This window comes from Gloeophyllum trabeum (assembly GCF_000344685.1).
Source record: "Gloeophyllum trabeum ATCC 11539 unplaced genomic scaffold GLOTRscaffold_00011, whole genome shotgun sequence".
NCBI lineage: Eukaryota > Fungi > Basidiomycota > Agaricomycetes > Gloeophyllales > Gloeophyllaceae > Gloeophyllum > Gloeophyllum trabeum.
The window spans coordinates 732,385-759,029 of record NW_006920420.1 but is presented as its reverse complement, the minus strand read 5'-3'; the positions used below and the strand labels follow the sequence as shown (position 1 = coordinate 759,029).

Genomic DNA, 26,645 nt, shown 5'->3' with positions numbered 1-26,645 from the left:
ACGTAATTGCTGGGTGAGAGTACTAATCAGTATAAGAGCCTGAGTGGTAAGGTATCGAACTTACACCAAAGAAGGGTACAAAGTTGCTCCGCTCAAGATATCCAGTCTTCTGATTTGCGAACCTCGCCCAGACCTTCTTGAAGTCACGCATCTCTTCTCGCGTGATCGACTTGGCTCCTCCCGTGGATTGAAAAACGTACGAAAAGCTCTCAACGACAACACCTAACAAGAACGGATTAGAGGAAGTAACTGAAGTATACACGCAGATATACCAGTAAACATGTTCACGAAAATGTACTAAGAAGCGAGATGCGTCATTATCCCTCATACAAGGGCGGTGGGTAGACTCACCATGCTAAGCAGATTCCACGCAATAAAGAGTGTAAAGGCCCAGCCGACGCTGCCACAGTCCGAATCAGGATCTTCAGCAGATGAATTGGTGCATTGGGGGTAAACGATCGCACTATATAATATGAGCGATTGTGAATACGAACGAGCCCAGGAACTCACTAGTCATGCATGTATTGGTTCCAGCCTTCCCTGTAAATGATCCATATCTTTCAGCATTATACAAGGGTCCAGTTGGCGAGACTTTACCCTGTACTCATGAACGCAAGCATAACGAGTGCTGATCCCATAGTAGCGTAGTTCATGTTCCAATTTTCTCCAGAATACCATTTCGTGAGGCTGAAGACTTCCAAGAACAGTATAGCAAAGAAAAGAAATAGCACCAGCCACAGTGCAAGCAGACTCAAGATAACCGACAAGCTCGCCCTAGTAAGGAGTGAGTCACGGAGTCGAGCGCTCATGCGTCACGGCTTACATGGCAGTCTTGAAGAGTTTGTTCAAATTGTTCGTTCTCTGCACTAACTTGAACGCAATAGAGACAATGAATAACCTCTGCAACTGCTGGATCCATTCTGGGGGGCCCGGATTACTAAAGAGGACAATGGAAACAGTGACGAGCGCCCCCGGAGCGATAATGATGTCGAAAAGATTCCACCCATTGGCCCGGAAACTTGAGAATCCTAGGCCAATGAGACGAACGGCCGTGTCGATGCTATACGCCAGTGCCGCGAAAAGAAACCAGTACGCTGTCGGATGCTCAGTACGCTATCCCTCGGAAAAGGTACCGACTCACCTCGCAAGACTTGTGCTACTCCCTGCGAAGCGTTTGTCTGCGTCCTATCTCACAAAGCACGTTACAAGTGCGTCAACCGAAGAGACATCAAGGGGACTTACATCAGAGCAAAGACATGTACCACGAATATGATGGTCATCATCCTCGACCACCAGCCATGTTTATGAACCGCTCGCTCAAAGCACCATAGACGAAAGGCAGAGGTGGGCTTCTGCTTCGGTCTCTTGGACGGTCGCTGGCGCTTAATCAGCTTCTGCAGATCGATCCACTCTCGCTGAGGTTGAGTCAACAGTGCAGCGCCTGTCTTCGATCTGAAGTTGCCGATGATTATGCTGGACAATCGTTGTTAGAGGTTTGTTGAGGCAAGCTCAGGCGCTCTGCAGCCGTTCACATACCTGACGAACAGCGTAAGGATGACAACTCCACCCATCAGGTTATAGATGAGGAAGAATATAGCGTTAACCTGAGAAGCGTTTGTGGACGGTTGTTGACCTCGACCAGTGATACTAGTGGCAAAATTCAACACGTCAATCCATCCTTCGAGGGACACAGTTTCGAAGAGGATGAGGAGCGAAGCCCGAAAAGTATCGAACGAGAAAGTAGTGGACGGGGAAGGGTTGTCCCAGACGCGAGGAACAAGAAATCCAAATGAATCCCCAGCTGCGTCGATATTATTCGTGTATTCGTAGTTGCAATCAGAAGCACCTTGCGCGTTACCGTCGTTGCACTCTTGCATCAAGCCCGCGAATATGTTGAGTCCCCACACAGCGTAAGGTATCATGTAGAGTATGGCCAGCAGAGCAGCATCGAAAATCCGTGCCGCGCCCGAGATTATTAGTGATTGAAAAGTGCTGCGCATGTTCTCGATGAGGGTGATGAGGCGAAGGGCTCTGAGAGCCTTCAGGGAGCGAGTAAAACGACTGAGCCCGCCGATAAAAATGAGGCCTGTGGTCAGATTGACTAGTATTCCCGCAAGTACGATCAGATCCAGGACGTTCCATATCGAGCGTACGTAGGCGTTCGGGGTAAAGACAAACCCGTCGGCCACCACCTTGACAAGGAATTCGACAAGAAGAGTCAACCCAAGAGCGGTCTCCGCGATGTCAAACCAGGACCCGCGGATGCGGCCGTATTGCAAATAATAGTTTCGACGGTAGACGGGGGATGCCACGCCTTCGACAACAATGCCAGCGATCACTGCCAGGAGGAGAAAAAGCTGGAACATGGGATGCGCGAAAGGAGACGGTGGCAAACCGAATATCCTTTCCCCGTTGGCCGGTTGTACTAACCTCTGGCAGAGACGCCTGAGAATGTTCTTCTGAGAGAAGACCCAGAATGTCTTGTCGTAAGTGGGATGATCCCGTATGAAATCTGCCTTCATGGCCCTACGCTCGTATCTGGCCTCACTGATGCCCTCCGCTGCAGCGGTCTCGGGATTGACAACGGCCAACAACTCACTAAATGGAAAAGCTGATCAGATTGCGCCTAACCAGACATGCCCACCAAAGAACATACAGATGGCGATCCGTGTCATCATCAATGGCGCTCCCATTGATCATGGACTGCCGTCGAGGACCTCGTAGATTACTCAGGGGCACTGCCTGGGTGTCGGGTTTCCCAACGAAGAGCCCTTGTAAGATTGATATGAACTTGGTTCGCCAATAGTTCCCAGACCGTCCTGGCCGTTGAGAGGGTAATTCCTGCTTGCAGAGTTACATATCGTCAGGCTACAAAATCTCAAATGAAGGCGTACATCTGGATGCTGCTCTTCTTCGATCGGAAGGCTATGGTCCTGTACCAATGACTTCTGCATAGGAAGAACTAGGTGGGAAGGTAGGTTGTCGACTTTGATCGTCTTAGGACTTGGACGCAACCATCTGTATGGGTTGAGGCGGCGAACCCACCCCGCACGAGCCGGCTCTGGCTGTTGCATTGCCCAGTAATTCGAAGCTTGTTTGCCCTTCTTACTTTCCTCCGCGACATCAAAGTTCTCATTGATGACGGCAATGAACATCTGGAAAACAATGACTGTTAAGAAGTCAGCACTCATCTTCGAAGGTGTATATCACACCCACAGTTCGCGAAGAGCATCCAAGCAGTCACGAACAAGGCGACCACAACCGATTGTCCCAGAGGTATCTCAGCCTCAGTGGAGTCGTAGAGAACGTCCGTCCAATTCTCTGACGAGAACACCTGGTACACCGCAAGGAACGACGTGAAGATCTGACCGAAATTCATGGATATATCAGAGGTCATATCACCGCGCAGCAATTGTACGGCGATGAGAGCAGCGACATAGTTCATCAGGAGGAGAAATAAGGTCATGTTGGCTAAACCGTACATGTTACCGAAAACAGCGAGCTATCAAAGAAGAGTAATCAATGGTGGTCATCTTACAAACAGCGACACACGTACGAGAAGGGGCCGCATTCGAGGAACCTCCAAGATAACTCTGTAGAACCTCAAGATTTGGAAGATGGTTAACCAAGGATAGACGGCCGAATCGTGCACCGCCGGGATCTGAATCACAGTCGAGCCAATAGCGAGCACAGTATCCAGCCAATTCTGCCCGCTGGAGAAGAATGCACGCCAATCGGGCAGCTCCGCGAGGATCCGGATAACAATCTCGATGTCGAATACAACGGTAAGAGCGAGTTCACCTTTATCCAGAACTTGCTGGTGCGTCTGACCAACGGTGGTAGTCCGTGTGGCCTGCAGAACGAGGGACGCGAGGGCCAATGCGACCCAGCACCATCTGATGTATTCGTAAACATCCTTGAGAATATTCCGCTTTGACGCCCGTCTTGCATCTGCCATGGACCAGTCGTCGTCTTGTTCGCCGACCACGGGGCCAAGCCTGGTTACGCAGACCGATGTCAGTAAATATATGATAACGAGTAAACGAATACGTACGGTGCGGCTCCGAAGGCGCTCTTCTTGGTGTTAGCCCGGATAGCTGAGAAGGTGTTGGTAATGACAGCGACAAACAAGTTGATTAACCAAAAGTTGAGCACGACTATGCAAACGATGAAGAAGAAACATGAAGCAAAGTATTCCGAATCGATGACGGAGTACATCAACGGTGACCACTGTCAATATACGGCGTGAGTGAGACGAGAGCTTTGCTAAAACATGAGAACGCACGCCGTTTGCAGAAGCAACAATTATGACTTGCAGTACAGCATTATAGAACGTGTCGAAGTTCTCAATGCCACCTTCGGGATTATCTCCCTCCTGTTATCGGATGAGTGACAGGGAAGAAGGGCCATCCGTGGAACACAGACCTTGCAAACCTGGCCCAACGGGCACACGTACCCCTTTGCTCTCCCAGTCTCGCCGTTCGCTTGTATGAACCCAGTGACATTCAGAGAGACGGGATCGATGTATGCACCGCATGCCTGGCCCAGATTGATTTCATCTGAGACACCGGGAACCGCCAGGAGATAACAAGAGCGTTTGAAGGACCCTGCGAAAGTCTCCACCCCGACAATTCTGTGAGAATGAATTCAGCAAGATCAATCAGCAAGGTGAGTAACCAGGGATTACAATCATCCTCCAACTTACGAGAAGAATGCCATCGCGAAAATAACAAAATAAGCGACTCCGGCAAGCAGTGGTCGTGCGGTCTTGAGAGAACGCATGATCGTCTGGACATCAAACGACGAGATCAGTCCCTGGTAAAATATCCTCCTCGACAGAAACATGCACTAACCGTAGTACCTGATGTTACAGCAAGAAGCCGTGCCGTCCTGAGCACGCTTATTGCTCTGAAAATACCAATGTGATGAGACCCTCTCTCCACACCGGTTGTAGCCAAGGCAAAGGTGATCCAGAATCCCAGAACAGCTAGGAAGTCAATTCTTCCCCAGCTATGCCTGAGGTACGGCACATTCCGCCTAATTACGTCGTGTTCTTGGTTCACATTGAGCGTGAACGGGAGGGTAAGGGTGTCAGGGCGCGTCCGGTCGGAACGCAGGAATGTCGAAAGGAAATTGGGTTCGGACGGGTTGCGAATGTGAGCATGCAAGGTTTGCGCTTGCGATAGAGATTTCTCGTGCATGGGAGTTGTCGATCGCGCCGTATCAGACCTCGGGCGAGGGGTTCTAGGGGTATCTTGAGTGGTTGATTTTGGTGGGTATGTGAACGAATGATGTGCAAGTGCAAATGGGCGTATAAAGTTGGAGTGAATGCGCTGGAGACGTTGAGTGATGGAATTGCCGCGATGGAGGGGTTGAGGTTGCGATAATGAATATGCTACTGTGCTAGGACCGTTGGGAGCAGAGGCGGAGATACTGCTATCTGTCGGTGGGGAAAAGGTTGATGTGAATAACGAGGAAACAGACACTTCAGGGTCCAAGAGAAGGCCGGATACACATATTCGAGCAAAGGCCTCCAGTCTGTACAATAAAAAGACACGTAAGGAACAGAGGTCAGCGGAAATGATTGGAACATACGTGAAGATGATGAAGAGACCAAATAGGGCGTAGTCCTCCCAAGAGTGGAAATAACCCTTGACAGGGGTAGGGGACCCAGGGTTGTCGCTCGTTCCCGAGACAACGAGGGTTCGCGACGCTTGAATCGTGAGCACTATAGCGTTCACGATAATTAGCACAAGAACGGACGGTTCCGTCCATCTAACACAGGTCAGCATCACAAAGGGTCACACAGCAAGCCTTTACGCACGGGGATATAAGGAAACGGAACATTGCTAGGCGAACTGGATTCCTTGCCTTCAAGAACCCGAGTGTTCGTCCCCTAAGTGGCAGAGTCTGTTTCAGGTAGTCCTCCATCCTTAACCGATCCTCTGTATCTTCTTCTTTGCTCTTTACTTTCCCAATATCATCATCCTCTAGGTCCGCTAGGCGCACTCGGTCTTCCGCGCCCATGCCCGAGAAATTGACAACTCGTAGAGAGACACGGCGGAGGCTGCGCGATACCCCACCCAGCGTTGTCCCTGCTCGCTTTAGAGGGGACGGACTTGCACTGTACCGTAATGTTTTTCGCCTCGTGCGATGGGCCGCACTTCCCAATCTCTCCGCGTCCGCGTCCTCACTGGCGTCCCAATTACTTGAAGCTCCCTGCCGAGCCATATTGGCAGTAAGATGCGCTTCGTCATCTTCGCGAGCCCCGTCCACGGTCGACTCAGATCCGCCGGAGTAGCTTCGATAGTTAGGGATCAGAGACACGGTCGATGGCCCGGACTGCGATGTGGAGTATGTGCTCGAGTATGTGTTACCGTAACGCGTGCCCGCACTGCCGATAGGATAGTCGTGCCCCAGGCGTGGCAGTTCTTCCGTGGGTGAGGTAAAAGGGTCGTCATCATGCCCACTGTCGTACATGACTCTTCCTTTCCCCGCGCTGTTAGAGTTGGACGCTCCGTCCTCGAGCGAAGGTAAATCAAGACGTAGCGGATCCTGCCCAGGCTCTACCCTGCCCCAACTTGTCCTCCGCCTTGCAAACGAGCCCCTGCTATCGGACGGGTCCAAAGCTGGCGAAATCGGGCTTGCGTTAGCGAGACCAGTGGGTGTTCCACCGAGATCTACTGCCGAGGATGTAGAGGAGTTCCTGCTCGGAGTTGCTGGTCTACTTCGCGAGGGACTTGGAGGAACGTCCATTTACAGCCAGCACGAAGACACGTATTGAGCGTTGCAAACGCGCTTAACAGCGCACTGAACAAGCCCTGGCCCTCTAGAGTGGTAGCTTCGATGGCAACGATGGCGGTGAAGTCCTGCTTACGGCCTCAACAAACCGAATAGATTGTTTATTTTTAGTTTATTTTTGGACCAACGTAGAATATTCGTCCCAAAATTAGGATTGCTCTCTATGCTTCATTGTCTATCAGTCCTTCGAAGGCACGCAGGCATTAAAGGACTTCTAGCTGTGCTTGAGCTCTCTTTCGACTATCCTCGACGTTCAAATGGCTGGAGCAGCACCTTCTGCGGTGCTTTTAGCGAACGCGATCCCGATATCTCAGGGTGCTGAAGCTGCAAGTCTGGTCGCATCTTCTACCTAGATCATTACCTTGACTTCCGCCAACGATGTCGATAGAAAGTCTACAAGGCGAACTTGCACGAATCTTCGACGTCTGGATCGATTCCGGTGTTCCTCAAGCACAGATTCCATAAACAATATCGGCACCCGACCTTGGATACATCTTTGACTCGAGCCCGCATCGCGGGTGAAGCTCGGACGATACTCAAATGCCTCAGGTCTACCTACGCTCTATACTTAAGAACGCACCCTAACGTATGGTATGACTTGTAGAAGTGGTGTCCGCGTTCCGGGTATACGCTTGGTTGACGCGGCGGAAGGCGTCATTGGCTTTGAGTGGATCGATGGCAAATCAGTGAGAGCACTGCTAGGTGGAGGCGCCGAAGGCGAAGAGGAATCCGAATGGAGCGAGGATCTGTCGCAGGATGAGCCTATCGCTGAGGAGACGGTGCATGAGCTTCAGTCTTTCAATGGCCTAACACCAGGTACGGGGCTTGGCATCTCTGAATTTTCAGTCAAACCCAGTCTGCGTACTTCAGCCGCTCTAATGAGTATGATCGGGGAGGAGATCGGAACTATGCACCTGGCCGACGTGATACACGGAGACTTAACGACATCTAACATGATGCTGCGACTCACCTCACCTGGGATTTCACCTTCTGTCGAGCTCGTGGGTCTATCAAAACACTGGCCCACCCTATTCACTTATTCCATGCTAGCTCCTGGTAGACTTCGGTCTCGCATACACTTCTACTTTGGTGGAAGACAAGGCAGTTGATCTCTACGTGCTTGAGCGCGCCTTCGCATCTACACATCCTGACTCAGAGCCCCTGTTTGCGACAGTGTTAGAGGCCTATGGAAAGAAACTGGGCAAAGAGTGGACTGGTATAAAGCGTCGATTAGATGATGGTGAGTACCAGTCGTATTCCAAAGGATGGTAAATACTGAATACCCGTCCCCGACCGTAGTGCGATTGCGAGGTCGCAAGCGAAGTATGGTCGGATGACATACGGGGAAGACGTGACAATTTTGAGGTGCGTCCCTTCTAACACTACTGTCTTAAGGTTAGGGTCAGACTGCTCACCTTACATAGAGTGTAACATAATGCCAGTGCGAACAAATTAACAGCAAAGTGTGGATGTAATAAATGGACAATCCTTGTGCGAGCACTGTAGCTACAGCATTCTCCTCAGATTGCAGACCCTCCAGTAACCGTCAAGGTATCACTCACAACTCATGACCACGCAGAGCTACTCCGCATTTTCTGTCAACTCCTTATTCAGCCCTTCCCTCTTCATGCAGTTCTCGAACTTGAAGCTCTGCGCGAGCTTGTCCAGTTCATCCTCACTCATCCCCGTGAAATGCTCTGCCCATTCCTTCACCAGGTACTCTCCCAAAAGCATGGTGCGCGCCAGCCTCGTGACGCGCCCTTCCAGACCCCAGATGGGCGGGTACAAGTTGCGTTGCTTCTCATTCGGTACGCCCTTTTCAATCAGCTCCACCAGGGGATCGTATAGGTGGCGGACGTGGCGGTCATCAGCACCCCATGCGTCGACGGCGAGCCGCCATTTCTTCTGCAAGAACTTCTCGAATAACCGCATGTAGGGCGTGTCTTGCGAGACAAACACCATGCCCTGGAACCCTATATCCTTGTACAGCCAAATAGACCAGCTCAATCGGTCCTTAAGTCGCATGTCAATTATGATGAGAGACTTTCCGGAATATACTGACCTTCTTGTAGAGCTCTAGCTGGTAGCGCAGGACTTTCATCCGCCTACCATTGATTTCCTCCCATTCATTGCCTTCAAAGTCTTTCCTCGCATAGACTGGGCCCCACTCCCCATTCCACACACACAAGCCGCGCTCGTCCATCCAAGAGCGCTTCCGCTGATACGTCTTCCTAATACTGTCTCGCTGCACTTCAGACCCTTCGTACGGCTCCGGTGCTTTCGGGAACCCGTACACCGCATAGTCGTGTATCGCATACGCGGAATTGGGCCACCTGTCCTTCGCGTCCTCCGGGAACGCCGAGAAGTCGATGGCGTACGTGTTCCCGTCGAAGAACACGATGTGGTTTGGGTCCTCTTTGCGTATCGCGGTGTAAACGCGGTCGTAAAAGTCGATCAGCCGGGTGTGCTTCTCGTCGGAGGGCTCATTCAGTGGGTTGTAGCCGGCGATCCAGGGGTTATCCCTGTAGTGCTTGGCTACCTCACCCCATAGCCAGATCAACCTGTCTTGGAAATCCTTGTGAGTCCAGAAGGTCGGGAGGTGCATCCCCGAGTCGCAGTGCCAGCCGCCGTTCTGGCCGCCGGGTGCACTGTGCATGTCGATGATGGTGTAGATCTGTTGCTTCGCGCAGAGCGAGATAACGCGGTCGAGGTGCTTGAATCCTTCGGGCTTCAGGACGCGTGGGTTCATGTCGTCCTCAAAATGCCGGTAGGAGATGGCAATGCGGATGCAATTGAGGGAGAGGGATTTGAAGAACTGGGCGTCCGGCTCGGTGAAGAAATATTCGAGGAACTACCAGACCTCCGCAATTAGAAATCATACCGCGGGGTGGAGTGAAAGGAACGGTGCGCACCTTATCGAAGAAGAATTCTGATTTTTGGCGGCCTATGACTTCTGCTAGTGCGTCTCGGACCTGGTACTCGACTGAAGGATAACCAGTTATGAAATTCTCCATCCTATGGGCAGGTCAAGGTGAGGCTAGGGTCGCTAGCTTCAAGACTCACAGCATCCATCCGCCTAGCCCGGCGCCGCGCAGGATAATCTCCTTTCCATCGCCATCGACGATTTTAGTGCCCTCGACCTTAAGATATGACATCGCCTGGAATGACAGTAGGGGGACCTGCTGCAACCACTATCGTGCACTTCGTATATGTATCTCGTCGACCGGTCCGGGGCGTCAGGCGCACTGCCGAATATACCCCGTTCTCTGTTGGACCAGCTATGACAAGGTGCGGAATTGGAATCAGACTGGTCATGTGCGACCGTTTCGCCAGAACTGCTGAAGTAGATTTGAACACCTTGTTCAGCGACTGATATCAAGCGATAGGGCCAGCTTCAGTGTGGTCGCACTGGCGGTATAATTAGACTATCCGCCTTTCTGCCGCTGGATAAACCGCGAACGAGCCTTCGCGTCGCTCTATGTAAGTTAATCTATTCCATGTAGTGGGTACAGCGGCTAGGGATCTTCTAGTAGGGAACGCTCGGGCTGCGTCTAATACATTGGCACGCAATGACAGTGCCAAAAAAACCGCTGGCTCCGTTCCCCTGCCAATGTCGGCGCTGCGGAGTCAAGTCAAGAAGTTGACTACCAGCAGGCATGTCACTCGCTGCCGTCTTCGCTCATGTCACGAAGGGAGTGAAGGCAGGGGTAGAGCACGATGTCGGTCAACTGCCCGGAACATCCGTCGGACGTGCGGTTCACCCTAGTGAAGAACGTATAGGCACGTCAGTATTATATCTTCTTCCAGGATCAGCGAGTACTTACGGGCCCCTTTGAACTTGCCGAGATATCTGTATGTTGTTGTCAGCCGCGTGTATCAACTGAGAAGACAGTGCGACTCACCTTGACTCTCTATGGGCCCAGCGCCGGCATTCCGGCACAACCACACGGCGCGTCTTACATGGATCGCCCTCCCCACTTACGTGCCATTCCGAGCCGCAGAGCGCATTGGCTCCCGGCAGCACACTGGGGGTTTTATGGGTTGCCCCTGTCGCAGGGTAGTACGCGGATCACCCTACCAGAGGGCTGCCCTATTTACGGAAGGTAGACCGGCGCGACTACCAATGACGCTCTTGTCTCAGCCGGCGCTCTCATCAGCCGATGAGGAGAGGGACGCACCCGTGTGGTGTGACTGACGAGCAGAGGTCTTGAAAGTCGCCTATCCAGTAGGTCTTGATCCACAGCCAGCAAGAGAATAGGTCTTGATCCATAGCCAGCTAGGAACCTGTGGGGATGTCTACCTACGTGCCTACCTACCGTGGTCAGTGAATCCAGCACCAGTCCCACGTACCTGTCATGAACACCACTGTCCATAGATCCCTTACCCAATTCGACGCCAGCGTGGACCGGTCCAGCGGTATACGAGCGAAGCGAGTGCGAGGTGAAATGTCGAAGGTAGATGGTGGTGGGAGGGAGTGAAGGCGCGCCTTGGGGGTTAGAACAGGAGAGAGGGTCTTATATACCCTCGCGAACGGCGGTTGACATTGTAATCTCAACCGTGTCTGAGGTGATGTCTGGAGGGGTGGCTGACTTGGACAGTGTGCGAATGACGGTGATACCCTTTTGGGTAACACCATTACCGCATCGAGATATGTCGCCTGTTCAGCATGTCAATTCAGACAGTTCTAGTTCAACGCTTGAAATGACCGGTAGGCCGACCAGGCATATTTAAAAAGCCCTGTAAGGGTAATCCGATAACCGCCGAATTCAACAATCGTGGTCGAAATCGACCGCCATCATCGCAGCCATATTTCAGGTCAGAATCGAGCATCCTGTAGTGGGCAGCACGCTTGGAGATGATGTAGACTTGCAGGCATCGTAATGGCTTTCAGGAAAGCAGACAAAAGCCTATGATCTACGCAATACATCAATTAGAACAGATGTAGCCTGAACATACATCGAAGTAAAGTAACCAACCGAGCCTGGATTACACACTCAAAAGTCCTCCTCCATTACTTCACATCGCTCAGCGACCCATTAGCAGCCCTTTTTATTCCCTTCACCATAGCCTCTACCTTCTTCCTATTTTCCTGCTCCCTCTTCCTCGCTCTCCGTTCATTGTCCTCCTCCCCATCCTCCTCCTCATCTTCGACCTGCCTTTCCACCATGAACTCCGCCACGAACCGGGCGATGCCTACTTCGCCCACCTCGCTCAGCGCACGCGTGCCCCAGCGCCATTCGATGGCGGCGTTGTCTTCGCCCGCTTGTGTCGCCGGCGCGCGTCCGCGCTTGCCGCCCTTCTGCGCGTTTTCGCCCACGCGCTGTCGGTCGAGGTAGCCCTGACGGACGAGCTGGGAGAGATAGGTATCAATCGGGAGAGTCTTGTGTGTGGAGGTGGGGGTGAAGTTGACGGGTGCGTTTGGAGGGAGGCGGAGTTTCTTCAAGTAGGCCCGGAGGGCCACTTGATTCAGCGTGTCAATAGTAGTTCAAGAGCATAGACAATATGGATGCGTACTATCATTGAGTGATTTCCCGTGCACGAGGATCAGGGCCAGGACCACGTAGAGGATGCCAATGGCCTGCAGCTGGTCAGCACTGCTCCAGGAAATAATGCTCCCATATGTCCGGTACGTCTCCTCGTCATCGTCATTATCGGGAATGTCCACGATCTCTTCCTCGATAATGGCAGCATCCGTAATTGCGGCGAGCTCAATCAGGTTGCTGTCGAGTACGGAGCGCAAGATATAGGTCTTCGATCCAGCAGCCGCAGCTGTAATGCAAGATGTCAATACTACCGTCGGAGAAGGAGTCCAGAGGGACGCGCCTTTCTTTTTCAAGCCCGTGCGCTCTTCCCCATCTGCCTCCGCGTTCTCCTCCTGATCCAGCCCCGCTCGGGAACGAAGCTCTACGAGTTCCATGCCGAACGTCTTTCTCAAGATCTTCTGCGCCTGTTCCATCACCACGTTAAACGAACGCGTGTTGGATCCCAGGACTATAAAAAATGGTCAGGCACTATTCCATCAGGAAGCGGCATTCAGCATTCACCTTTCTTACTGATCTCCTCTCTCCTAAGCGGCACCCTCCTATGTTCCGTGAAAAGCGCCAACCTCACGAGGTCATTGGCTTTCCTGTATATCTCCTATATCATCGCCTTGAGACACCTACAGCATCTTCCGAAGACGGTGAATACGTACGCTCTCCCCTTTATCTCGGTGGAGGTCCTCGTCTATCTCCATTTCCTCGTTCCCATTCTCGTCTCCTTCCTCGGCACTTGCGGCTGAGTCTTCCTCATCGCGTGGAGTGTCTCTTCCCCTACGGGGGCGCTGAGGCTGGCTGGGCTGCGAGGCTCTTTGCGAACGGGAGGGACCTGCGCGTGCCATGCTCGATGATGATGGGTGCAATAATGGGCGACGCGCTCGGACGCGTCCTGGCTAATTTCACATTGTCACGTTATCAAGCCCCCGAAAACCTCGTAACAAATAACTGATGGACCCAGTAATTCTACAGGCCACTCGACAACTTGGAATAGAGCTATAACTTCAGAAATCTTCGAGTCTCTGCTTCCACAGAACCCCGCAGACTTGACTCTCCTTCCGTTTGTCGCAGACAGTTCCGGGGAAAGCCTTTGATAGGCCGAAGTATTCGAGGTCCTTCCAGGCCACCACAGACGGGTCATCTATAGCCTTAGGCGCTCTCACTGCACTCACCCGTATCGCGCAGTTTCTCTTCAAACTGCATCCCATACCTATTCTTCAATCTCACTACTGAACAGGAGTAACGAATATGGCTCCGAGAATAGGCAGAATCGGCGACTGGAACAGCTCCGACAACAGTGCCCCCAACTCAAGGTACTTGCCCCGGCACTCGCAGATCAGCTGAGATCAGGGCAATGTACTCACTCATGCACAGACCACAGAGCCGTACATCGGGCGGCCCTCGCATCGCGACCTTACGCGACGTTGGCAGTGGAGGGGGAGCGCCGCCGCCGATGATGGGCGGGGGGATGGGCGGGCCGCTGGGGCCTGGCCCGGCGGGAGGCGCGCTTGGTGGCGAGGACGAAGACGATGAGGACCAGGGTCCGGTCGATTGGTATGCTGGTGGAGAGAGGAGGTGAGTTGATTCTATGTATCTATAATTCCCGCTGCTCATGGGACGGACAGTGGGATCTCGGTGCAGAACCCGGACAGGGCTGGAGGTGGAATCCCAGGTGGAGACGCCGTGCGGAATATTCTGAGGAGGGCTTTTGAGTGCGTGTTCCTAAAAAAAAAACCCATTCGTATGCTCTTACGCGTGCTGCACAGAGGAGGACAGACACCCAGCATTGGCATGGGCGGTGCAGGACCTTCGCGGCCCACTACTTTCGTCGGCGGAGGCCACACTCTGGGAAGCGACGAGATCGAGAGCCAGTACATCCCCGACCCCGACGCGCCTCCCCAGGACGGTATGTTCATTCTCTCGTACGCGTATTCGATACTTGAACTGGACCCGCGGTATAGTGACCGAGACGGCAATCCGCCACCTCACCTTCTGGCGAGACGGGTTCAGCGTCGAAGACGGCGAGCTCCGCCGCTACGACAACCCCGAGGAAGCGCGTCTCCTCGCCCAGATCGAAGCTGGGTACGTCACGTCTTGACTCCTCCGTTCCCACCATTCTTCTGACCCCACTGACAGCCTCGCCCCGCCGCATGTCCTGAACGTCCTCCCCGGCCAGCCCGTCGAGCTCCGCGTCGCGCGGCGCATCAACGAAGACTACCAGCCGCCGCCCAAGCGCCCCGGTGTCCCCTTCACAGGTTCGGGCCACCGGCTCGGCTCGCCCATCCCGTCGCTCGTGCCCCTCGCGGAAGGATCGTCCACGTCGAATATGCCTGGGGGCTTCCCAGCCGCTAGTGGAAGCACTGCGGCGAGTGGGAGTGCCGCTGCGGGCCCGGACCGCGAGCCGCAGAGTATACAGACGCGATTTGAGGTCGACCAGACTAAGCCGACGACGAGTGTGCTGATTCGGTTGGCGGATGGGACTAGGTGTGTCTTGGTTTTTGTGGTCAGTGCAAGGGTCGGGTTTGCTGATTGATACACTGTTTTAGGCTTGTGGCGAGGATGAACTTGACGCACACGGTCAAGGACATCAGGAACTTCATCAACGCGTCAGTAACCTCTAATTCTACACCCACGTACCCATCACTGATCACGCGTTATTTCAGATCCCGGCCGGAGAATAACGCGCGTCCGTACACGATCGGCACGACGTTCCCGAATCGCGTGCTAGATGATGACTCCCAGACCCTAGAGCAGGCGGGTCTAGTCAATAGCGTCGTGGTTCAGCGTTGGGTATAGACGTCGACAACAGCCAGTGATATATTCTTGTATTATTTAAATCCCATCACATGGGTGATGTCTTCCAAGCAATGCATATGCGGGGTTGGAACGCCCGATGTATCACAGATAGACCATGGACGCGCTTTGCCAGATCATCATGAACGTTCGAACAAATCTACTGTGGCTTGATTGTTATTGAACTTATCATGATGAGACATAACCATTTATGGGAATCCCATTTCCTTTCGTGGATTTGTTGCAAATTCCAGTCTGCGCCCGTATGGCGTGAAGCTCAAGCTACAGGTGGGAGTCTTCTCCTATGAGATAATAGCAGTAGGTTGTCCTTGGACTGTCCGTAGAATCTGAAGAGCATCTTCAATCGTTTTGTTTTGATTTTTTTTTCGTTATGCTTGGATATGTATCCAGCTCGCATCGGAAGCTTCCGTTCGATCACCGTGCAGGTCCTTGCCGAGCTTCTACGTGTGGCTTGAAGCTTGTCCTCACTCTTCCACCTACCGCTGTGACCTGGCTCGCTGCTCGAGGTGGCACTGACACCGTAGACTTGACGCGTTTACATCTTTCTCTACGATGACGGCGACGATGGACTCATCAGCCAGCTTTGCCGCATCTCGTCAGTTATTTCCCGTGCCCGCCACACTGTTCTAATCACCCCATTGAAGGCCCAATCAAGAGGCTGCCTAACAAGAGGAGACGGCTGCTATCAAATACTGGCATAACTCATGAAGAACGTTTGGGAGGTCCGGAAGCTGAAGCTGGACACGAAGCGATCAGGCCGGGCAAGCCGCTCGCATGCAACTCGTGCCACCGGTCCCTCAATACTCGCGGATGCCCCTTAATTATATGTGCCAGGTTCCCCTCGCTCTTTGTCTCTCTATTGATGGAGTCTGATGGTGATGCGCAGGTGCCATGCCCCGACATGTACGATATGCTCCCGCACATGCAACGCGTGCCCGCCGTCTTCTCTGCCACCCACTCCTAGCCTCACCTACTCGCCTACGCCGCCGGTAACGCCTGACCGATCTCCCCGGCGGGCAGCACTCTCTTTAAGCAGCGTGCATATGAACGGGAACAATGAGACCACCCCGACGGCCGGACGACGAAGGAAAGCCCGAGACGACGAAGAGGAAGACTGGCCCGAGGACCGGAGTAAGTTTGATAAAGGCCACGAAGAAACTCTAGTGCCTGGTTGTGGAAGGATGGTATGCCGAAGTTGCTGCTTGGAGGATTCGATGAGGTTGGTTGACTGTCCCTCTCGTTCGAGCGATTCTGATTTGCTCTGCTTCTCTAGTAACACGACCACATGCCGCGATTGCTACAGCCAGCACTAATTGGCTCATGCAACGATGGGCGTTGCTTTCAGCTACTTTCAAACCCACTGTTTTCAGTAACCTTGTCCTGGTATCTCTTGTCCTGAAACGTTGTCGCTCTTTATTGCTATGCAATGAAATTCTCCATTCCGTTGCAACTTTGTATAATATACTGCTGCCTTCAGTACACTGTACCTCACAATCTCTTGGAGTGGAAACCGAGACCGTAGCTAGATTACACTAAACTATAAGTTCTGCATATGAACGACGGTGCATCACTTTAAATAAGCCTACGCGCAGCGGGTATGATAAATGCGACGATGATATACCTAGAAATGCGGAGAATAAGACCAGACGAATATGAGGTAGTACATACGTCTATATACGGGGGTTGTCGGGTTGTCAGATCTGCAAACACGGACGCGAGACCAGCAGCAGAGAATGTGTATAGTCTGTGAAGACTGTGATATCAGGTAGACATGTACCAAAGAGCCAAGGAGACTGAGGTGAGCTTAAGGAATAAACAATACAACAAGAAATGCGAAAAGATAGATAGTGCAAAACACAGCGGCCGGCACCTCAATTTTGGAACTTCGCCCGCAGCGCCGGGTCCAGCTTCGGCACTGGCGGCGGCTTGGGCTTCTCCCTCCCGGTATCCTCGTACAGCGCCTCCACGCGCTGTAGGAACCGCTGCCTTGCGTCCCAGCTTTTGTCCTCGTTCAAGAAGCTGCCCCGGCTCGTCCGATCTCCGTCCGTATACATCGAATACCGCAGGTCCTCCCCGTTCTCCATCATATACATGGTACTCCGTCCAGCGGTCTTGTCGTCTTCGGGGTAGTACGACTTGTCGTCGTCATCCTCCACATCCTCGTCCTCGATCTCCCCGTACTCCTCCTCGTCCTCAGGCTCGTACCCGTACCCCGGGTCACGACCCACGATGATCCTCGGCTGCGGCGACGAATTGCCATGGCTATTCGGCGAACGTAAGCGTGGCGAGAGCGCGCTGCCAATTCTCCCGGCAGGGATACTCGGCTCCATCTGCTGCGCACGCTCCTGCCTCGCACTGTCCTGGAACCTCGAGATTACCTCATCCAACTCCGCACGATCATCCCACTCCGCATCGTCCGCCTCGCTCGCCTGCTCAACATTGATACTGACACCCGCCATAACGTCCGGCGCCCTCGACACATCGGGACGCGTGCGCGCCATCGTTGACGGCGACCGCACGAGCGGCCCCGGCCGTTCGTCGAGGTACCTCAAGCCGTCCTCGCTCAGATTATGCCCGCGCCTCAGCCGTTCCGACGGCCGGTTCTGGTAGTAACCCAGCGCCGACGAGGAGCGCACCGTCGGCGACTTCGTCCGCTGGATAAGCTCCGCGGACTCTTCGGGGGGCAGCAGCGGCTGCACGGGAAAGGGCGACGTACGCCCGCGCTGCGCGCCTGAGTACATCGGGGACGTGCTGCGCGACGTGGAGGGCGATTGCGCTTCGAAATCGAGGAAGGACGAAGGGGGGCCAGCCTTGGGGACTTTGATCTCGATCTTGGGTACGCTGGGGCCGTTCTGGTGCTGCGGAACGTCCGGCAGGGGACCGCTGGGAGGCGGGCTTGGGGGAGGCAGGTCATAATGGGCGAGGGCATTCGGTCGCTCAAGACCCGCGGGACTAGGCTGCGGCGACGGGTTGGTGTATTCGTTACCAGGTACGGATGGTACGAGAGAGTAGTCGGTGGGAGCGGGAGACACTGGCAGGAGATTGGCGTTCGGGTTAGACTTGTTTGGTGTAGCACCAGGTGTCACAAATATATACTCCGAATTGAGGGACAGGGAGGGTGAGTGACTGGCTGCTGCTGACCCAGACGGAGTAGACAGGTTCAGGGGTGTCGGTCGTCTTGAGCCTGTGTCGCCAGGAGACACGCCACCAGAAGGCATTGGAGATATCGCCCTCGAGTTCGGTAAAGATATAGTAGGTAGAGTAGTCTCCGCTCCGGAGAAATTGGACGGTGACCGGCCAAAATTAAACCGGCTCTTATTGCTTTCCGCTTTACTTGGACTGCTGAGAGCATCGCGTTGGGACTCGTGAGAGCCTGTACCGCGCTCACTCGAGCGGTCAAAGGATCCAGAGTGGCCAAAGCTTGCATTTTCCCGGCTGTTTGATTCCCTCGTACTCGACCCGCTGCTGTGGGAGGGTACCTTCTTAAGGTGAGCACCCGAGTCTGGCGTCTCCCTAGATAACGGCGTATCGCTCCTACTGTTCGACTCGCTGGGCCTCTGGAACCGGCCGGCGATGGGCAGGTTAGGTGGGAAGTCCGGGAGGGCTGGGACGGGCGGGGGGGTCTCCGACGATGGTGAACCTCTGGAGTTCGAGTTCGAGCCGGACTTGCCCGCGTTCCTGCTGAAGAATGACTTCTTCCGCTTGGCAGAGGCCTCGGACAAGTACCCGCTCGCGTCTGTGTCTTCCGCCTGAGCCGCCGCTGCCTCCTTCGCCTTTTTTTCTTTCTTCTTCTTCCGACTGCGGGTAAAATCAGAGAGATAGCCCCCGTCGCTTTCCTCGCCATCCTCCTTGTCCTTCTTCTTCTTGCTCTTCTTCTTACCGGAGTCCGTGCCCGCCCCGTCTGTTTCGTAGCCCTCTCCTCCACCCTTTACCTCCTTCTTGCTCTTCTTCTTCTTAATCTTACCCTTGCTACCTGAGTCCGTCGCGGCACCATCCGTCTCGTAACCATCTTCACGCTTTGATTTAGACTTTCCCAATCTATATCTAAGAAAACCGGAATTTGACTGAGGAACAGGTGGGAGGGCCTGTGCACTACTGGGGTTATCGGGAGTGGGCGGGGGGCGGGTAAGATCGAACGCAATAGTCCTCCCAGGAGGCTTAATGGTTGATGGAGCATCTGGCTTATAGGCATCAAGCCGCGGGTAGACAAAGCCCCCGCGGCCGTTCTGAGGAGTGAAAACCCCTTCATCCGACGTGGCTGTCGAAGCAGACGTCAAAGCAGGGGACATGGTAGACTAGTGACCTTTATTAGGTAGTCCCAAAAAGGTACATAAACACGCTCACCTCCTCTTCTTCGTCCTCCTCGTCGATTCCATTGAACATCCAGTTGGTAACGGTCTTATTTCGGCCTACCCCCAGTTCCAGGGCCGTATTCAGAATGGAGGCCCTGACCATGTTAGAGTCACGGTTCCCATTGGCATTGCTCTTGACGGTCGCGACGGACTCAGAACTTTGCGCCGTGCGCAAATGAGGTGGGATCGCCGCCATGGCTGTCCAAAGCTAAGAAACGCTCAGGCCCAGCCCAAGCTGACCGAAAGGCGAAAGAGGGTCGAGGACAAAGAATGCAGGGTGCGTATGCAAAGTTAAGCAAGAAATTTCATGAAAGGAACGTGTACCCAGGCCAGCAAACAAAGGCTACAGATGAGGGGTAGGGGGATCAATCAGACGTCGGCTACCTCCGTATTTGACGTCTCACGCAAGTCGATTGCTCCGGCGGCAATTATTTTGCTTCTTCGTCCAGTTGGCAAGGCGATTCGGAGCCTTGTTGTCTGTTTCTATGGCTTGTGTACATTAGTCCACTATGAATACACGACGCTCCCGCGAGGCCGCTCTACGAAGGATTCCATGAATGTACTGAAGACTTGAACACGCCTCTTCTATTCATGTGCAGTAGCCGTTGGTCGCTGCAGAAAACAAAACCCACCGCTGCAGGACGAGCCGTGTACGAGTTCTACGAGGGGTTCGTTCCGTGCCAGCACGCAACCCCAAAGGTTAACGTCTCTTCATAGACACCCTGCAGGACCTTCTAGCGGTCGATACTCTCAGAGGACAACCCAAAGGAAGGCAAATGTACCGTGCTTCAATGCAGGAGGCGTAGAACGGTGTCGGTACAACGTCGGTCTTTATCTTACGCGTTTCCCTTGAACTTATGAAAAAGCCGGCTCCAATGCTCGAACGCAAGGCCACGTACAGTTGAGCAGCTTGAGCTAGCTTGAGCTCGAGTGCGAGCTCGTCCTTTCGTAGATAATCATACATAGTATCCAGTTGCAGGGACGCGAGCTCTGCGTCCGCCTCGTTCGCGGCTCCGCACGTCCACCTGCTGTGCCACTCGACGCCGGTTGGAACCATCGCCCCAAACGACTCGTACTCAGGACTTAGCGTTCTCCGTTCTACGTCCGTATAACGTGTCATATCCAAATGCGGTAATACCCATACCATACACGGTATGCAGTCAGCCACCTCTCTTCGCCCGGCTTACCTCAGACGCGGTTGAGATTACAATGTCAACCGCCGTTCGCGAGGGTATATAAGACCCTCTCTCCTGTCCTAACCCGCAAGGCGCGCCTTCACTCCCTCCCACCACCATCTACCTGCGACATTTCACCTCGCACTCGCTTCGCTCGTATACCGCTGGACCGGTGCACGCTGGCGTCGAATTGGGTAAGGGATCTATGGACAGTGGTGTTCATGACAGGTACGTGGGACTGGTGCTGGATTCACTGACCACGGTAGGTAGACACGTAGGTAGACATCCCCAAAGGTTCCTAGCTGGCTATGGATCAAGACCTATTCTCTTGCTGGCTGTGGATCAAGACCTACTAGATAGGCGACTTTCAAGACCTCTGCTCGTCAGTCACACCACGCGGGTGCGTCCCTCTCCTCACCGGCTGATGAGAGCACCGGCTGACAAGAGCCTCATTGGTAGTCGCGCCGGTCTACCTTCCGTAAATAGGGCAGCCCTCTGGTAGGGTGATCCGCGTACTACCCTGCGACAGGGGCAACCCATAAAACCCCCAGTGTGCTGCCGGGAGCCAATGCGCTCTGCGGCACGGAATGGCACGTAAGTGGGGAGGGCGATCCATGTAAGACGCGCCGTGTGGTTGTGCCGGAATGCCGGCGCTGGGCCCATAGAGAGTCAAGGTGAGTCATACTGTCTGCTCAGTTTATACAGACGGCTGACAATAATGTACAGATGTCTTGGCAAGATCAAGAGGGCCCGTAAGTATTCATCGTTTGATCCCAGTGAATATGGTACTGACATGCCTATACATTTTCAGTAGGTGAACGGCACGTCGGGGAACATCTTGCAAGCACTTGTCATACATCTCATACATTGTCTCCTATCACTGCCTTCGCTCCCTTCGGGTCAGAGCGAAGGCCGATGCAAGCGGTGTCTGACGTGTAGACACAGCGTGTAGTTGCCTACTGACGGATGATTTCAGCTTAATCTGCTTACCGGAGTATATATATATTGCAACTGTATCAGAAGTTCTGCTTCCATAAGTCTGACTCAGTCGGAGTCAGTCCAATGTCCATGAAGTTCGTCTTCAACGTGTACAGTACAGGCAAAGACGCGTTTGTCACGCGTGACCCAAAACGCGTCCTTCACGTGCACCCCATATGCATATCACCGATGTAATGGGCTCGCTCTGAATCTGAAGCCTTTCTGACGAACCCTCATCGCACTCCTTGTATCTCGCTGGAGAGATTAGAAGGACCCATCAGTACTGCTAGAAGTATCTAATGATGCTCGCTTCAGGATCCCACTTGTCTAAGTCGATACCCACTCGGTCTTCAACGATATCTCGTAGAAGCAAAGTCCAGAACTTTGCATCCTCCTCTCTTTTGTCAAACCATTACCAGACGTTAGACGTGCCACATAATGCTACAAAGAGTCAAATAAAGGTGAGCCGCGGTTAGTGTTGATGAGGGAAAGGAAATGGTCTTATGGTCAGTCAACTGGCCTGGTAGACTAGCTTCTACAAGGTGAGTGTCTATATCACTGTAGCGAATGGAAGCGGATCTTAAGCTTCACTTTACACGGCAGATGAGCAAGCAACACCATCCAGACGTGTCCGATGACCCGATGTCAAAGGCTAAGTTCCAAGCAGCGAGCGAGGCGTACTCTATCTTGGGGGACGATAGGAAGCGGTACGTCCGCAGCCATTGTATTCACAGTCCTTCTCTCACCTAATAAATACGCGGCATAGTCGCGCCTATGACCGAGAATTAGCCACAGGCTCCAGCTCAGTCCGCCGCTCACATAGTCACGCGCCAGGCCACGAATACCCGTACTCCCAAGCCGCCTACGAAGGCCGCAGGCGCGGTGCATCCTACGCCTGGGAGCGCCAACACCCCCACCAATCACATACATACACCCACCAAACCCACTCCGCTTACAACCGGCCCCCACCAGGCTACCGCGCGCACGGCACCGGCCCCAACCCCTACACCTATGCTCACAATAGCCACGCCCAGGCGCAGTACCCGCACAACCCGTTCGCGTCGCCGTACGTGCGCCGCGCGACGGGGACGAAGAAGGGCGAGAAGGACTGGCAGACGGCGGAGGACCGCGCGCGGAACGTTTCGGGCTTTTGGCGGGCTGTGCAGGTATTCGGGATTGTCATGATCGTCGCTACTGTCGGTGGCGGTTTCACGGCGAGTGCAACATAGGTTGTATTTTGCAGATAGGGAGGCACCTCGTCAGCCGACAGTTGATCGCCTCACCCTAATTCCCGCTCTTAAGTTGATCTGGCAGGTCGACTGCGTCTTCGTTAATGGAGATACCAGTCTCTATATCGCCAGGAACCCGCATGTTCTATCGGGACCACTTGGACAACAGTACCCGCATGCCCCATCTCCACGCTTCATGACTTCATCGACAGTTGTTGGGCGATCAGGCGAGGTTACGCAGATTGTGGCCGGTTTCGTGGATGAATTTGTGATGGATCGCTGGTCATGTCAGGGGGAGGTAATTTAGACGTCCTTCGTATTACAAAGTTGAAAGTATCAACAAGAGCCGCGAGTGGTTAGCTCAGTTTCAGAGGCAGTATCGGCGTCTCTTGCTGGGCGGGAAAAGGGGGGATATATTGGATCGTGGATCAAAGTTTGGTGCAACGCACTGACAGATGAACATATATGCAGTGGAAACGCGGCGGTGTGATTGAATGAATATCGCTTGTATGTATCATCTGCGGTGTTACGTCCAAATTTACTACACCGACGAGTATTTATCCGTGCATGGTAAGGGGATCCAAAGCAGCTGTCGCTCCTGGTCTGCGACCCGTCATCTGAATGTAACATCGACCTTATTCTGCGAGCTTCTCGGCAATTGACACCTTCAATGGGAGTGTGGGCCCGTTGTTCTCTGTATGCTCCACACGTGGTGTTGTTATGATACCCAGGTCCCATGTTATGCTCTTCTTCTCGACGGGCTCGAAGCGGAAGGATTCTATTAGCGTCATCAATACCTCCTCTGCGTTATCGGGAGCCAGAAGCGTCAGTACATTGGCCTTCAGAATGATGCACACGTACTCGTTTCCAGCAAGGAGAACTTGAAGCCACTGCAACGATGTGTCAGGACTGGGAAGAGGTAGCCAGATGCGAAAACTTACATGCAACCACGAATGCCTCCGGAGAAAGTCATCCTTTTGCCACACATTAACGAAGGACGTATTTCTTCATGGCAGTGACACGTACATATTCGAGTAGACTCCGGGCGACTTCGAATCAGTGGCGCCAGGCGGCGTGAGCCTCAGCCATCGCTCCGGCTTCCATTCGTATGCATCCTCCCCCCATACAGTCTTGTCCCGGTTAAATGACAGCACGCTGGCGATGATCCTGGTGTCCTTCGCAAGTGGAATTTGGTCAATCATAATACCGTCGATGCCCCTGACCGGAGTCGATAACGGAAGAACAGTATCCTTGGTGGTCCTGGTAGCAAAGACATGGGTGTCAGTGAGACGGCGATAGTTGAAGGAGATTCACCTTCGTTCGAGCGTCGTGACGGGGGGATGCCTATAAACAGTATTGAAATACATATACGTACCGGTCAATGATTCTACGTACAACCTCAGGGTTTCGCGACAGACGGCGTCCAGGTATGGCAGTTTGTCCAGAACGTCGTAGTCGAGCTCTCCCTTTGCGCGAGCCTCCCGCACCTCTTGCCTAAGCTTTGCCTGTACATCGGGATTCAAAGCGAGGAGATACAACATGCGGGACAACGCAGAGGAGGTCGTGTCCATGGCTGCAAAAATTAAGGTACTGTAGTGATACCAGTGTAAGTATTCTGCGGAAGGGAGCGTAGGAGTAATTAACTGTACGTCATCTGTCCAAGGACTTGGGAGAGCGGTAGCCGTTCTTCTTCAGATGCCATCATATTTGCCCTCACTGTTAACAAGCTCAGTAAACGTAACAATGATAGCCTCGATCCTCACATAGTAGCGTTATGATGTCTTTCCCTTGGCCCACCTCTTTGGCCAAAGCTTCGTCGCCTTTTGAGAGAGCGGCAACCTTGGTCTGGTAGATATTCAGGGATGTCTTCCACATAATGTCGATCATCTCCTTGATGCGACGTATCTTCTTATTGGGAGTTATCTCCACCATAAACCTACGGAAGCGTGGGGAACCAATCTTCATCAGGTAAGGCAGGATAGGCAGCACGACAGCGAATTCGAAAACGTGTGGGCTGCAAACTGCGTGGTTAGCATGTCCATCGCCCCTGTACAGCATGGACACCCACAAGAGCGACTTTACAGCTGAACCATATTCATCGACAGTACCTTCCTGCATGATTTTGAAACTATACCCAAGTCCGGCCCTCCCGATTAACTCCAGAGCTGTCCGAGTCATCCAATCCAGCATATCAATCTCAGCTTCTCCTCTCTGTACCTTATCCTTGATGACAGCTCGGAGCTACAGGGAATAGTGAGCCTTAGCCACAGTGACGACCAGTTGTGTCCCTCGCCTCTTGCGCAACATCGTGGAATATTGGGCACATTTCACGGAGATGCTTGGCGTTGAATACCGGATTGAGCATCTTGCGCTGTTTCCTGTGGGTCATACCTTAATCTGCTCGTCAGCTTGACCATGACTTGTAGGGTAAATCGGATAACACGCACCGTGTACAGAAAGCAATCCCTCCCCCCAGAGTAAGTAGTTCAGCCTTCAAGTTGTGCTTGAGTCAGTAAACATGGCATCAGACAGAATGAGATGAACGGACGGGTAGAAGAATGCAAACTCATCGTAAATAGGCTCCTCTTTGACCATCATGTGATAAAGGGCGAGAGGATCAGAGATGTATAGCATTTGTTCCTGTCAAATTCAGTGTAAGAAGAGTTTCCATATTTGTTGACGAACACCTTACACCGAGGAGACCTTGGACCTTCGCAACGGCGCCGTACTGATCTAGATGGGCCTGGTGAAAGGACCATGCCTGCGTGTGGTAAAGGTCCTGGAAACTCCCTGAGTGATCGTGATTAAGCCGTGAGCGCCACAACCATCTAGTACGGTCGAACGTCCACCTTTACCTGTGATCGCGGACGACGGTGTAGGTCCGGGGATTTTCCTCAATATACGGTTCGTGAGTCTCTGCTGCAGGTGATATAACGCGACCAGAACAATGGAGGCTACGAGCCCCCACTGAATGATAGCAAAGATCATGACTCAGAAGCTCAGCAGAGTCTGCAAGTTGTGACAGCAGAAGCGTCCTTCGTCTTCATATATGGGACGGCCTCGCCGAATATTTTGAATACCTAAGCTACATCTCTATCCCCGGAGTTAGATCGAGTCCGTAGGTTCTCGTATCCCGCCAAGCAATCCTGCGTGGTTCGAAATAACGGCTTCCAGCCAATCTGCTTGGAGGTAATGCGGGGTGGGCGCAACCTCAACCGTTTGAGGAAAATTGACATGACCGTGTATGTACCAGTGAGGGGCAGCGATGGCCTCCAAAGTTCAATTGTTCAGCTTCGGAAGGTTGGGAGTAAGCAGAATTATGTATGTGACAGAGCAGCTCCTGACATACCTGCCCTGCTTCTTCGAAGCAAGCGAGTGCTGGGGGAAAAGCCGACGGCATTTTTGCCCATGCTATATGGCCTACCGGCTCAGATTGCTTCCTGCAGTTACACCTGCTGTGTCGTGTTCGCTGCGCTTGTGTGACAATGCGTCCGCCGTTTGTGTGGCTCCTCGTCGTGTACCGGTAGATTCGCTGAGCATAATGAGGTGATACCGGAGTTATGATGCAAACGGGTCAGTAGATCACCGGTAGAGGCCTTTGACAACTTGAATTAGCCTCATATTCGCCCCGCCATGCCTATAGAGGATTCCGGTTAGCACTATCATGACTTTTCGGTTCCATAGTCGTCTCGTTCATTGATCCTGATACCAAGGACTCGGAGATCACCCAATCCTGAGAAGAGGTGTACTATGATAATGCGG

The 26,645-nt window shown here is 53.2% G+C and overlaps 9 protein-coding genes across 9 annotated transcripts; 4 read left to right on the top strand and 5 right to left on the bottom strand.

The window, feature by feature from the left end:
- Window positions 1-819: 819 nt before the first annotated feature.
- On the bottom strand, window positions 820-6,756 carry GLOTRDRAFT_45533 (uncharacterized protein; the record flags this gene model as incomplete). The annotated part of the gene is made up of 14 exons (XM_007869979.1): window positions 820-1,094; window positions 1,142-1,185; window positions 1,243-1,473; window positions 1,537-2,598; window positions 2,657-2,841; window positions 2,895-3,169; window positions 3,217-3,502; window positions 3,557-3,998; window positions 4,457-4,633; window positions 4,706-4,788; window positions 4,854-5,403; window positions 5,473-5,538; window positions 5,596-5,775; window positions 5,825-6,756. 14 exons carry the CDS (start codon window positions 6,754-6,756, stop codon window positions 820-822), a joined length of 4,788 nt encoding a protein of 1,595 aa, XP_007868170.1.
- A 475-nt stretch (window positions 6,757-7,231) lies between these two features.
- Window positions 7,232-8,138, top strand: GLOTRDRAFT_45725 (TP53-regulating kinase-like protein; the record flags this gene model as incomplete). Its single annotated transcript, XM_007869997.1, has 5 exons — window positions 7,232-7,350; window positions 7,406-7,594; window positions 7,685-7,802; window positions 7,852-8,041; window positions 8,101-8,138. Coding segments are annotated over 5 exons (654 nt in total), but the record flags the coding sequence as incomplete, so codon positions are not given.
- Window positions 8,139-8,382: 244 nt separating this feature from the next.
- On the bottom strand, window positions 8,383-9,956 carry GLOTRDRAFT_45607 (glycoside hydrolase; the record flags this gene model as incomplete). Its single annotated transcript, XM_007869988.1, has 4 exons — window positions 8,383-8,814; window positions 8,864-9,652; window positions 9,714-9,816; window positions 9,865-9,956. The coding sequence occupies 4 exons, from the start codon at window positions 9,954-9,956 to the stop codon at window positions 8,383-8,385; spliced, it is 1,416 nt and encodes a 471-aa protein (XP_007868179.1).
- Window positions 9,957-11,598: 1,642 nt separating this feature from the next.
- On the bottom strand, window positions 11,599-13,198 carry GLOTRDRAFT_63747 (MAGE-domain-containing protein). The gene is made up of 5 exons (XM_007870222.1): window positions 12,995-13,198; window positions 12,846-12,939; window positions 12,316-12,792; window positions 11,778-12,261; window positions 11,599-11,715 (listed from the first exon to the last, which is right to left on the bottom strand). The coding sequence occupies exons 1-4, from the start codon at window positions 13,178-13,180 to the stop codon at window positions 11,813-11,815; spliced, it is 1,206 nt and encodes a 401-aa protein (XP_007868413.1). The 5' UTR covers window positions 13,181-13,198; the 3' UTR covers window positions 11,599-11,715; window positions 11,778-11,812.
- Window positions 13,199-13,803: 605 nt separating this feature from the next.
- GLOTRDRAFT_46105 (SEP-domain-containing protein) lies at window positions 13,804-15,131 on the top strand (the record flags this gene model as incomplete). Its single annotated transcript, XM_007870033.1, has 7 exons — window positions 13,804-13,910; window positions 13,961-14,047; window positions 14,120-14,241; window positions 14,297-14,417; window positions 14,472-14,819; window positions 14,882-14,941; window positions 14,999-15,131. 7 exons carry the CDS (start codon window positions 13,804-13,806, stop codon window positions 15,129-15,131), a joined length of 978 nt encoding a protein of 325 aa, XP_007868224.1.
- Window positions 15,132-16,145: 1,014 nt separating this feature from the next.
- Window positions 16,146-16,582, top strand: GLOTRDRAFT_111858 (uncharacterized protein). The gene is made up of 2 exons (XM_007870221.1): window positions 16,146-16,368; window positions 16,423-16,582. The coding sequence occupies exons 1-2, from the start codon at window positions 16,193-16,195 to the stop codon at window positions 16,460-16,462; spliced, it is 216 nt and encodes a 71-aa protein (XP_007868412.1). The 5' UTR covers window positions 16,146-16,192; the 3' UTR covers window positions 16,463-16,582.
- On the bottom strand, window positions 16,552-19,863 carry GLOTRDRAFT_122393 (uncharacterized protein). The gene is made up of 2 exons (XM_007870220.1): window positions 19,494-19,863; window positions 16,552-19,444 (listed from the first exon to the last, which is right to left on the bottom strand). The coding sequence occupies exons 1-2, from the start codon at window positions 19,695-19,697 to the stop codon at window positions 17,021-17,023; spliced, it is 2,628 nt and encodes an 875-aa protein (XP_007868411.1). The 5' UTR covers window positions 19,698-19,863; the 3' UTR covers window positions 16,552-17,020.
- A 2,093-nt stretch (window positions 19,864-21,956) lies between these two features.
- Window positions 21,957-23,134, top strand: GLOTRDRAFT_140037 (DnaJ-domain-containing protein; the record flags this gene model as incomplete). Its single annotated transcript, XM_007870219.1, has 4 exons — window positions 21,957-22,115; window positions 22,182-22,196; window positions 22,258-22,361; window positions 22,421-23,134. 4 exons carry the CDS (start codon window positions 21,957-21,959, stop codon window positions 22,881-22,883), a joined length of 741 nt encoding a protein of 246 aa, XP_007868410.1. The 3' UTR covers window positions 22,884-23,134.
- Window positions 23,135-23,369: 235 nt separating this feature from the next.
- Window positions 23,370-25,871, bottom strand: GLOTRDRAFT_140036 (cytochrome P450; the record flags this gene model as incomplete). Its single annotated transcript, XM_007870218.1, has 14 exons — window positions 23,370-23,685; window positions 23,745-23,773; window positions 23,825-23,857; window positions 23,910-24,143; window positions 24,198-24,227; window positions 24,279-24,456; window positions 24,528-24,599; window positions 24,647-24,897; window positions 24,952-25,124; window positions 25,177-25,274; window positions 25,331-25,374; window positions 25,432-25,523; window positions 25,576-25,673; window positions 25,739-25,871. The coding sequence occupies 14 exons, from the start codon at window positions 25,869-25,871 to the stop codon at window positions 23,519-23,521; spliced, it is 1,632 nt and encodes a 543-aa protein (XP_007868409.1). The 3' UTR covers window positions 23,370-23,518.
- Between the last annotated feature and the right edge of the window lie 774 nt (window positions 25,872-26,645).

What these genes read in the sequence shown, in the direction of transcription:
- GLOTRDRAFT_63747 (XM_007870222.1), bottom strand. Translation starts at nt 13,180, where the DNA reads ATGGCACGCGCAGGTCCCTCCCGTTCGCAAAGAGCCTCGCAGCCCAGC. An exon ending in ACCGAGATAAAGGGGAGAGC is followed by an intron (nt 12,940 to 12,994) that starts GTACGTATTCAC and finishes GCGATGATATAG; the next exon opens with GAGATATACAGGAAAGCCAA. An exon ending in AGAGGAGATCAGTAAGAAAG is followed by an intron (nt 12,793 to 12,845) that starts GTGAATGCTGAA and finishes CATTTTTTATAG; the next exon opens with TCCTGGGATCCAACACGCGT.
- GLOTRDRAFT_111858 (XM_007870221.1), top strand. Translation starts at nt 16,193, where the DNA reads ATGAACGGGAACAATGAGACCACCCCGACGGCCGGACGACGAAGGAAA. An exon ending in TGCTTGGAGGATTCGATGAG is followed by an intron (nt 16,369 to 16,422) that starts GTTGGTTGACTG and finishes CTGCTTCTCTAG; the next exon opens with TAACACGACCACATGCCGCG.
- GLOTRDRAFT_122393 (XM_007870220.1), bottom strand. Translation starts at nt 19,697, where the DNA reads ATGGCGGCGATCCCACCTCATTTGCGCACGGCGCAAAGTTCTGAGTCC. An exon ending in AGGAGGACGAAGAAGAGGAG is followed by an intron (nt 19,445 to 19,493) that starts GTGAGCGTGTTT and finishes AAAGGTCACTAG; the next exon opens with TCTACCATGTCCCCTGCTTT.